The sequence below is a fragment of the Petromyzon marinus genome, chromosome 1 (genome assembly GCF_048934315.1).
Source record: "Petromyzon marinus isolate PM22_M1 ecotype Great Lakes invasive population chromosome 1, UKy_Petmar_22M1.pri1.0, whole genome shotgun sequence".
NCBI classification, from domain to species: Eukaryota; Metazoa; Chordata; class Hyperoartia; order Petromyzontiformes; family Petromyzontidae; genus Petromyzon; species Petromyzon marinus.
The window spans coordinates 34,590,677-34,602,051 of NC_133667.1; the positions used below are offsets into that span (position 1 = coordinate 34,590,677).

Below are 11,375 nucleotides of genomic sequence, written 5' to 3' on the forward strand. Positions count from 1 at the left end.
GACAGTGTTTACTATTCTATTGTACATTCACGGATATATTTTTTATTTAATTGGCTCATTTAATGAGAATATCTCCTAAATTACAGACATTAAATGGCTGCAATCTCTTCAAAAAAGTAAAAAAAAATCCACTCACGTGACAAAGACAACTCAAGCGCAACGCACACTGAACTATTGAACTCATTTAAGTGGCACATCTTTGCAGCACAGCAGAAACACTTAAACAGCATAATGAGTATGTATTTTTTTTGTAATATACAGTTTGCACATTGGAGTAATGAAAGGCCTGCTTTACGATCGCGGCTCTGAGACGCGTTTTCGAGTTGTTCCACACGTGAGGCACGATGTACGACGTTTCGTTCCACGTTCTTCAAGTTCCTGAAGCTCCTTCGGTTCCTAACAAAAGGAGCTTTGGCCACTTTTACACGGCGATGAGGAAATTATATGGGTCTTAAAAAAATATATCCTGGAACATTTATCACATTTTCGGGTTTCCAGCTTTTCAAAATGAGCATTTGTATTGTTTATATCAATATTGTTTTGATTTAAAGCTTTTGTGACTGCAGTAATTCATATTCTTAGTTCTTTCGGTAAAGTCACGTTGAAGGGAAACAATAAAATAATAAAATATATATAAAACAATAAAAATTCTCACGACGTTTCGACCACAACACCTGATGACGACCGTTTGTGTTGTGGTCGAAACGTCGTGAGAATTTTTATTGTTTTATATATATTTATTATTTTATTGTTTCCCTTCAACGTGACTTTACCGAAAGAACTAAGAATATCAATATTGTTGTTTTCTTTTTTAAACACGGGGCAGAAATCAGCATTAAAACTTAGAATGAAAACAATCAGGTGAAAAAGTTGACGTGCTTTTCGATCCCAAATATATATAAAAAACCTACCTCTCCGTTACATGCCACTGTAAATGTACAAAGGGTTTTTTTATTGTCAGCTCAGGTGGCTGTAATTGTTTACCTTTCAAACGTGGCTAGGTGCAATTACCTAGCGAGTTGCTGGACATTGCAATAACAACTTCCAAGTCATAAACTTTAATAACTCGCTCTTTATTGGTCGGTGGTTTAAAATGGGGAAAACCCCGAGGTACGGGCAGGAACATTGAAATCTAGGGCCGGGGGCGGGGGGGGGGATAACATTTCTGATGAATTATCAACACAAATTAGTGCAAACAATCAGTTTTTTTAAACTCACGTAGTAATAATAATAACAATGCATGCCTGAGAGCTTAGCGCGGGGACACGGCGAGGAAGGCACGATCCGTGCGAACACGGCGTGAGCAAATGTCGCTCCCGTGTTCGGCTTTGACTGAGGCGCGTTTCGTGTGACCCCCTCCACGCGTTAATGGTCGACACAAATCAATAGCGGCACAATTGCTGGCGGGGGTGTGCTGGATAATGTTGTACAAACGTGAGCAAAGCGTGGGGAATAAAATTCTTCTCATAACGTCAGATCGCCATGGCAACACATTATACATTCCCACCGCGTTGCAGTGACGCTGGCAAAAAAAAACCATTAACATTTTTTCAGTCGACGCCAATGTCACCTTGTCACCTATTATTAAATGCGCGCCTACTCGTTCAACAATGCACGCAAATGTCATTCGTCGTACAGGACTCTCAAAATAATCAACAAACACTGCCTCCACATTATGGACACTTTAACCGTGTTCTTGTACTTAAATTGTGTGTTTTTGTAAAAAAAAAAAAGATTTGTTGTGGTTGTTTCTTCCACCATTTTATTGAATCCGTCTCATCTTTCTCCTCCTGTTAAACACATCGTTAGTTAGTTAGTTGTGCGATATTTCTGAAGGACCCTGTACTTCTCTCGCTCGCCAATATTGATGATCTTATTCTCGTGCTCACTTTGTTGAGCTATCATTTGTGGCAAGGTCGCTTCTGAAAAAATAAGTTCATACTTCAGTGGGCTTTGCCTGGCAGGATTGGGATGGTTTAGTGTTGTTGTTTTTTGTGTTTGGGTGATTTGTTTACATTTCTTGTACTTTACACTCCTATCGTGGTTTTGTGTACCGTTTGTTGTTGTAACGTTCTTACTCGCCCCTACTGGACATCCGTGGAAAAGAGCTTTATAGCTCATCGGATTCCTCCAGTATAACTAAATAATCGGATTCTAATTCTGAAGTAAACTCCCAACTCATACTTTTAAAAATCTAGTTTCCAAGCGCGTTTCTAGTCTTCGGCGGATCAGACAGCGAGGCTGCGTGTAAATCAGTCACGTTTCAGTTCACCCGGGTGATTAAATGAAATACAAAGACACAACCCCCCCTCCCTGCCCCTTCTTGAGCAAACAGTCCAATGGATCATATCACTTTGCAGTTAAGTGTGTGTGTGCGTGGCATGTTTTTGGAGGGAAATGTCATTTACAATTTACGTGACATCACCTAAAGCGTTGCTGTGCGTTGCGCCTCTCATAGGAGATGTTTAGCTCACTCACGTCTTGGATCACTCTCACTGTATGTGCAAATGAGAGCCCCCCACCACCACCATCACCCTAGAGATAACAGCCCGGGGAGTAGCCCTGTTATGTGGTGGAGTGGATTTTTTGAAATGTTAACAAGAGGGGAGGGAGAGGGTTTTTAGAGAAAGGGACTTTCCCTCGGGGGGGGGGGGGGGGTGGGGGGGGGAGGAACGTTTCAAATAGGAAGGAGAGTCTGTCATAGCAACAGGAAACGCAGTCCCATCTGAATTCCTAGAAAGTCATTCGTATAGGTCGCATGTATACTACCCGATAGATATTCAACAAATGTTTTACCTACCCTGCGCGCTTATATACAACACGTACGTGCATGCACATACGCTGAACTCGGTCAAATTAAATAAAGTTGGAGTGTCTTCAGTTCAATTTCACTTGCATGCCAAATCAAAATGTCGGAAGTAAAACTATATTGGATTATATTCGAAGCATGTTTGAAACTTTAGGTTGAAAAAAATGCGACTGCATGACATAAGCCACATTTAAAAGTATTGCTACGAATGTAACGTTATATATTTACTTTACTAGAGGACAGCCTGTCCTATGAATGAGGTGAATTTTCCTTATCGGCCCAGCCCTAACCCTGAAGGCCCCACCCTAAATGTATGCTCAGTGCATACCAACAGATCAATATATTTAGTACAGCTACTCCATCAGATTGATTGAGGCAACGGCAAATTCAAACCAAATCAGCTTGAGGTCACGAGACAAATATCACAAACGTCCGGTACAACAAACAACAACAAACATTAAACGCCTCCATTTCTGCTGCCTTGCAGGGAAGAAGAATTCCATCCTCCTGCACAAGGTGCAGCACGAGAGGAACATGGGCATCTCCAACAACCGCGAGAGCGAGCTCATCCAGAAGATGGTGAGCCGCGATCGCGAGATGGCCGAGCAGGCTCGCCTCGGCGTCACCGTCACCAACCCGGACAGCCCGGTGGGCCTCAACTCGGCCGTGCATCTGCTGGCCACCACCTCCATCCTGGCCTTCATGCAGCACCACCACAGCCTGCAGGCGGAGGCCGAGGCGCTGCTGCCGCCCGTGGCGAGCACGCCAGCCGGCGGGCAGAGCGTGCCTTCCGAGAGCCCGATGGTGCAATCGCCGAGCCCTCGGCAGTCGCAGCTGCTGACCAGAGCCAAGCAAGAGTCGCCCGTGCAAGGTCAGCGAGGGCAGCAGTCGCCCGGGTTGACGCAGACGTCCGCGGATCTCTTCCAGCGCTCTCCCGCGACGCAGGAGAGCGTTCGGAGGTCGGTGGTCGTCAGCTCGCAGCCGCTTGGAGCCGCTGGGCAGCGTTCGCCCAGCTCGTCCACACACTCGCCCGCTCAGAGCCAGCAGTCGTTGAGGGCCGCCGAGTGGTTACCCGGCCCCACCGAACACTTTGCCCATCAATCCACCATGCCCCCCGGTACGGGAAGGAGCTCCCCGGTTCATTTCAAACCGACCGAACAGAGCCAGGCCTACGTGTCCCCACTCGGATCCAGGCCATCCACACCATCGTCCGGCCCTTCGCGAAGGTCTCCGCTTCCAAAGCAAGAGTTGGTCGGCTCTCCATCCTCCCTGCTCGGCCACTGGCCCAGCGACAGCATACCTCGCTTCAATAAGACGGGACAACTGGTCGGGCCCAGAGAGGTGAGCCTAGGCAGGGGCTCGCCAAGCCCCGCCAGCTCGCAGCTGTCAATTGCAAGCCAGCATGACGCCGCCAGCCCGACCCAGTCGCAGCTTCACCCACTGGCGCAGACGCTGCAGGGCACGAGCGGCAGCAGGCTCAACCGGGACCTCAAGCCGCTCTCGGCATCCCAGCCATCCCTGCCGCACGTGAGCTTCCTCTCGCCGGCTCCTGCGAGAGACTCCAGCGTCTCGTCCTCCCCTCGGCCCACGCCGCCAGGCAGCCCGCTGGCCAGGAGCGCCGCCTCGTCCGTGACCACGCTTCCCTGCTTGCCGGGGCCCGCCGCGCCCGTGGCGCAGCCGAAAGAGACCACCGCGCTCGCCTCGTCGCTGCAGGCCCTGCAGGCGTCGGCATCGAAGGTAGTCGCCAGCGTGTCGAAGCAGCCATACTCCCCGCTGCTTTCCACCGCTTCGAAAGACGTCGCCTCGCTCTCGGCGGCCCCTTCGCCCGGCGCGAGCCCCCTGATGAGCCCGCTCGTCGCGTCCAGAGACGCCGTGGCCACGCCGGAGGCGGCTGCCGATTTAAAGACGCCCGCCGCGGTCGCAGCCACGGCCACCGCCGCCACCGCCGCCACCGCCGCCACCGCCGCCGCCGCCGCCACTCCGTTTTCTTGTGCACTTTCCTCGATCGCGGAGTCCACCTCCTCATCCGGCGCGAAGTTGCCCTCCGCCCCTCCGGCACAAACGTTAGCGCAATCGTACAGCCCGTCGCCCGGCTCAAAGGACGTCCATCCCACTCCGCACACATCGGCACCAAGCACAGCCTCCGTGGGCAAGGAGTCGGCCCCGTCAGGCCACCCTGGAGATGCGATGCCCTCCGGCCCAGCTCCTGATGCACAGGCCTCATCAAGAACTTCAGCAACCGAACCGCCGAGTGCACCCAAGCCGTGAGGAGAAACGCCAGACTAAAGTGTGAACGCTAAATGGAAAGACTCATATTGGGTTACCGCGCACACAAGGCGTGATATCTGCTTCTGCTGGAAGTAAAAAAAAAAGAAAAGGCAAGCTTTCACGTCCGCATTTGATAACTTGAAGCTGACCCCCAGTCAAATGTCCTTTGGAAGGAAGAGCAGAGTGGTCTGGCTCCTCAGGGAATCTGCCACTAAGGGTGTGGGTTTGTTTGCGTTCTTCTTTTCCTGCTACGCTGGAACGTTAACAACGAGCGACGCAGCCGTAGAAACTGGGCGCAGGAAACCATGCGTCGCTTGGGAAGCTCGCGGCCAAGCGGGTCCTGACTGGAATTGCATGCATTCCACGTCTCTTGTATGCAGCAACATCGTCAACATTTGTGAAGGAGCCCCCCCCCCCCCATTGGACATTGCTGTAATTTACCCAAATATATATATAAAGTATATATACATATATAAATACACATATATATAGTCTAATGGGCGTAGAGCCCATGTATATGTATATTATAAAACTATTACTGTAAAAGTATACTTGAAGAAAGTATATTTACTTCTACATATTAACGGTTTTATTGAAAGATTTATTTACAAGTACACTGTCATAGTATTCTAAAGAATTATTTTCATAGTATGCTAACAGTTTTTATTTTGTAGTCTGAACGGATGTATAGTATAGGTTTAGGTTTTAGGGTGGTAGTGTCCTGATTTTTTTGCTAATGTATAAATGTGTCAGAGAGCCTTCTTCCATTGTTGTATAGTCTTCCATACCTGCATTTTAAAAAACGAAACAATCGGATAAATGGGACCTTGAGCCCAAAACTTGAAGAAAAGCAATATGAAGAATTACACGGAATGAAGCCTTGAACCAATGAGAGTGTTTTCGCCCAATGCACTTTAACCCCGTGTACGTTGGAGGACGGAAAGTGTCGCGGTCGCGAGAACAGGCGGCTTCGTTTTGTGAGTATGCAAAAATCCTGGGGGCCCACGGACACACCAGGGGGAGTCTATATCTTGTGTATATCATGACACACACACACGCGCGCGCACGCATGCGCACGCACGCACACACCCACACCCCGAAAGTATAGGTTCGCGCCCGGGTAATCATGGCTCTCCCCACGCGCATCGCTGCATATATTTCTCGCGTCTGTCTGTATCCGATACCGCTGAGGGGGGGGGGGGGTGGAAATCATTTCAAGCAGCTTTGTAAAAGTTCAGCGAACGAAACGTTAACGAGTCTCAAGCGTACTTGAAAATCCGATGATTAAACGAAATCCACTTCCATTTGTTTGATGGACCAAGAATTGTCGCAGTGCTATGTTGTACATACGGTTCATATTTTTGTGTGTGTCCGTCTCAACCCCGTCTTGTTTTCCTTTGTTTCTGTTTAAAGGAAAGTCCGGTCAACTTTCCCAATGACCCCGGGAACAGCCAACAGGCGTAGGCAGCTGCACAAAGACAACAACAACTACCAATAACCTATCCCGTTTAAGACTTGTCTAACAGCTGCCGCTTTCTCCCCCTGTGATGTGTTTAACGTATACGCTTCCCGTTTTAAACTATGTTTATTAATGACGTTGGTGTTTGTCTTTCGAAGTACGAACCATATATTGTGGTAAATGTTTACCATATTGACAACTAGAATGTTTCGGATTCGGGCAAGATACAAAATTGTGTCTTACGATGTATCGTTTTTTGTTGTTGTTTTAAATGATTTGTATGATTTCCCATTGGAAATATTTATTCAGGAGCTGCATAAGACGAAGAGATGTGGTGTTAACAACCCACGTGGAGCCAGCAAAGTGTTTAACCCCCTTGAGATGTTCAATTGCAATGGGATGAGCGAGCCTTGATGATGGTGGCAGCGGTGGTGGAATGCTGTCTGTTGAGTGGAGCTCCCTTGTAAAAGGTGGCTTTACTGTCAGGGTCCAGACAGGGCTTGTTCGGTCGGAAGACAACCAAATAAGGTCTGTTAGAGGATCCTACCTGCATCTTACAGCAAGCTAGGGCCAAAGATTGGTGGACCCTTTATCTCACTCGACCGATCCAAAAGCAGTATTTGATATCTAAGGATCTCTGAAGTGACTTGTTTAAAGATACGTTTGCACACTTTGTAGCTGAATTTAAAAAAAAAAGTTATATTTTAGATTGAGAGATCATATGTTTATTTTAAATTAATGTTCGCTGTTCATGTTTAACACACACGCAAAATAGTGCCGTTATGTGCTCGTGCCGAGTACGAACGTGACCTTTACTGTTTATTTTGTTTTGTTTTCTCCTTTTCTATTTCAATTTTACGCCTGGTTTGGTGTAAGGTCTATGCTGTTCTTTGCCTCCCCCACCCCACCGCACCGCCCCACCGCCCCCCCCCCCAATATCCACACTGCCATCCCAGCCCCCCACCCCACCGCCCCCCCCCCCACACCAAGTGTTGTTAGTCGCGAGGACCACACCGTGCCATTCCACCCAGTGCTGACGCAACAAACAAAAAAACCCCAACGCGACCGGCGCCGTACAAAAAAAAAGTGACCCCTTGCAAATACAATTGCGTGCTCACAAAGGACTCGCGCCGCGCGCATCCACCTGGCAAGCGGTGATGACAACGTAGAGGCAGCTTGGACAGAATCATAAGCTTTGTTGAGACGAGAGGAGGAAGCAGCTGAGCTATGAAGCTCTGTGTTTTTTAACAACAGGAAACAATACAAACAACACCGATAGAGGTGCAAAAATAGAGAAAATTCACTAAAATATAACAAAGTAATTAAGTAATTGCCAATCAACCGCTGGGTCAAAGGCCTCCACTCGCTCGATGCGCCGGTCGTGAGGTGTTGTTTGAACATACTTCACCACGCTGGTCAGTGAGAGGGCCTTGCGGGACAGGACCAGTTCGGATATCGCTCAACCGCCGATGTCAAGTCGTGGCCAGGAATAGAACTCAGGTCGCCGTGATCGCAGTGCAATGCGCGGGAGTCACTTGGTCCCACCCATCTACGTCCTTACAAGGCATTAGGGAAACGGACATCTGCGTCAAGTCCAATGGATTGTTTAAACAAAAAAACACATCCTAGTACGATCTGGATGCAAACGAACTCGACTTGCCAGAAGGAATGTGATCTCACGTTAACAATCCTAGCCCTGTGGAATCCAGTCACGTGCTTTTCTAACTACTGGACGTGTAATAAAACATCGATGCATCATGAAAAAAAAACATTATTAATTCTTGACACGTGCACTCAATCATCGGTCTGAGAATCGATTATTTACAATGTTTGCAAATTACATACAGAATAAGTGATAAAAATGCATCTTGGCTACTGAACAAAACTACAAACGAGACAGTGAAATCAAGAAAAAATACAAATTAATCTCTAAAAACAAGGAAACAATGGAATCTATTTCAGTGGAATCGTGACCTCAAATCATCAAACCGCCTAGGCGGGGTGAATTATAACTTTCCTAATAACCACCAGTGTTATTAACGGGTTTTTTTGCGCGTGAACGGACGCAACCCTATGGGATCCTATTTCACGGTAACAAGTTTCTACGAAATCCAACGTTTTACAATACTCGTTAGGGTCGGGGCCAATATTGTTGACATGCGATCCGATGCCGTGGGGCCGTGCATCGTTGGGGGGGGGGGGGGGGATGCTGCGGGAACCCTTTGATTTCGTTCATCGGCTGTACTTTTTTTTGCGCGTCACAGCACCTCGTCACAAAGCCGCTCGTCACAACCGAACCATGTACACGTGTTCCTCACTCAGACCAACATTTAATCCCAGCTCCTCGTGTGTATTGTTGACAATAAAGTTTCAAGAGTTCACCCCGAAGATTATTTTTTCATTTTTCCTCGTTCGGTGGTGCACGTGGGAACGTCTCCGCACACCACCACCACCACTACTACTACGCAGCGATTGTTCATTAAAAAAACACACACACACAATGCAAATCCCGTGCCGTTCGTGTTAACTGCGGTATCATACAGGTCGCTTTCACGCCACTAAAAAAAAAAACAAATTTCACACGCAATTTTTCGTTTTAAAGCTTTCGTGACTGCAAGGATTCATCTTCTTTGGTTCTTTCGGTAAAGTCACGTAGAAGGAGAATAAAATAATAAATTGATAAAATAAAATAACACAATAATATTCTCACGACGTTTCGGCCGCTTGTGTTGTGGCCGAAACGTCGTGAGAATATTATTGTGTTATTTTATCAATTTATTTATTATTTTATTCTCATCACACACAATTGTAGGACGTTTTGCCTCAATTAAACGTGAACGTTTCGTCTCACCCATACTTTGTTCAACCACCAAATTGCATGGTCAGAAAAACAGCCCTCTTCCTCCTTGTTTCCTCGCACGGCTCAATCCTGGAATTCCCTCCCATTATCTCCTTTTTGCCAAGTTCTTATATACAGCAACATTGCTCAAATTCAACAGACGTTCACTGTTATCTATTACACTTTCAAGAGTGCTGTTTGCTCCTGGCTTCTTGGCGGGTTCGGTCCCTTTGGGCATGTGCACGTGTGTTGTATGTATGTATGTTGAACTTCTTTCGCGCCGTACGTAGCCAACTGTGCTAACGAAGGTGCGGGGGTAAGGACAACAAACTATGGGTCTCTGTTTGAGTCTGTGTTTGAGTATATGTTGAACTTCTTTCGCATCGTACGTAGCAAACCGTGCTAATCGGAGGTTCGGGCAAAGGACAACGAATTTAAACACACACAGACACATAATTGTGCTCTAAAACATATATATTACACAATTAAGATTCAACGATGCTTTTGTTTTTTGGCGAGCCACAGGAATGGCGTCACGTTGCCACGTGCTTCCTACTCCGTCTCAGGTGCGGCGAGGCACACTCGGCTAGCGAGCCGATCAATAACCACCTCCGTTTCTTTTGGCCAAATCACAGCCGTCGTTGCCCCAGCAGGACAATCTGTCATATCCAGCAAACCCCACCTCAGCTTGCGCTGTACAATGCCCCCCCCCACCGCCCCGTGCCAGCGTAATTGCAGCCAGTCGCGATGCCCCCCCTAAAGCAACAAAAAAAAACTAAAATCCACATGAGAACCTTTCTGTGCTAATTGTTGCGCGCACGACGGTTAAGAAAATTGGGACCTTACGGAGACAAGGCTTCCGCTCAAACACTGACAGGTCTGGCTTTTTAGAAGTGTCTATTCTGAGAAGAGACAAGGCAGCGGCGCATTTAGATGGGGGCGGGGGGGGGAGGTGGGGGGCAGGATAGAGGGTGGCAGGGGGGGGGGAAGGGGGCGAGAAGAATTGCGCACGCGTTGTGCCCTCGGCCTGGCGCTTGCACGCTCACACCTCCAGAGCTGATAAAGCCCTTGCAGGACCTAGGGTCGATGGATGCATTGCCGATGGGGTTGCCACTTAATCTTCTTCTTTAACAACAACAAAAAAAACGGGACATGTCATGGGAAAGAGAATATCTCACAGTACGTGCGTGTCAATGCATCGTCTTGAGTGGTGTATCACCGTCATCATCATCATTATTTGTATTATTGTGATGCAACTTTTAATATCCCGTGAAGACTTATACATTTCCCAGGACAGTAGCTACCTCGAAATTAAGATAATACTGGGAAACCCAGAACGGGTGGCAACCTTCACCTGCACACCATGCCAGTCTTGCGGGTTTCTTAACCATGCTTCACCTCACTGGCCATTGTGGGTTTTTGAAGTCTGGACACCAGAACCACTGAGATTCGGCTAACATCAGTGGCAGGTGATAACTGTAGGTACGTGTACACTCCATAGTGACGGTATGGGAGAGGTCTTCATCGAGCAGTGGAGACGCAATGGCTAATGATGACGATGCTCATCATGCTGCTGATGATGACAAACGCTGCACACGTAATGCTCATTTCATTGTTCACAAGCCGCCTTTGGACGGGTTGACGACGCTGGCACCCGAGCGCGTGTCCTTTTAGTTGACGCGAACGGCGGCGGCGGCGGCGGCGGCGTGGAAACGAGAACGCGATGGAATTGGCTCTTCGTCAATCAGTACGCGGATTACGTTGTCGGTAACGCGGCCCCTGGGCCAGGAACACCCGCCGGGTTGACACGCCACGAAAGGCGCGCGGGAACACCGCGGGACCGGGACCCCGTGCCGTGCCTCACGGTCCCCCCCCCCACCACCACCCACCACCACCCACTGGCCCACCCAACCGAGGACTCTCGGATTGCCGCCGTGAGAGCACCGCTAAATAATGCAACAAGTATCAGAGAGAACGAACGAACGAGGGGCGGGCGGGCT

The 11,375-nt window shown here is 48.4% G+C and overlaps 1 protein-coding gene across 1 annotated transcript in view; it reads left to right on the top strand.

Annotated features, from left to right (window-relative positions):
* Positions 1-8,917, top strand: part of LOC116940524 (potassium/sodium hyperpolarization-activated cyclic nucleotide-gated channel 4) — a 45,382-nt gene extending 36,465 nt beyond the window's left edge. The window contains exon 8 of the mRNA XM_032950456.2: positions 3,297-8,917. Coding sequence (XP_032806347.2) covers positions 3,297-5,077 — 1,781 coding nt within the window. The 3' untranslated portion in view covers positions 5,078-8,917. The remainder of the gene's footprint in view (positions 1-3,296) is intronic.
* The last annotated feature ends 2,458 nt before the right edge of the window (positions 8,918-11,375 follow it).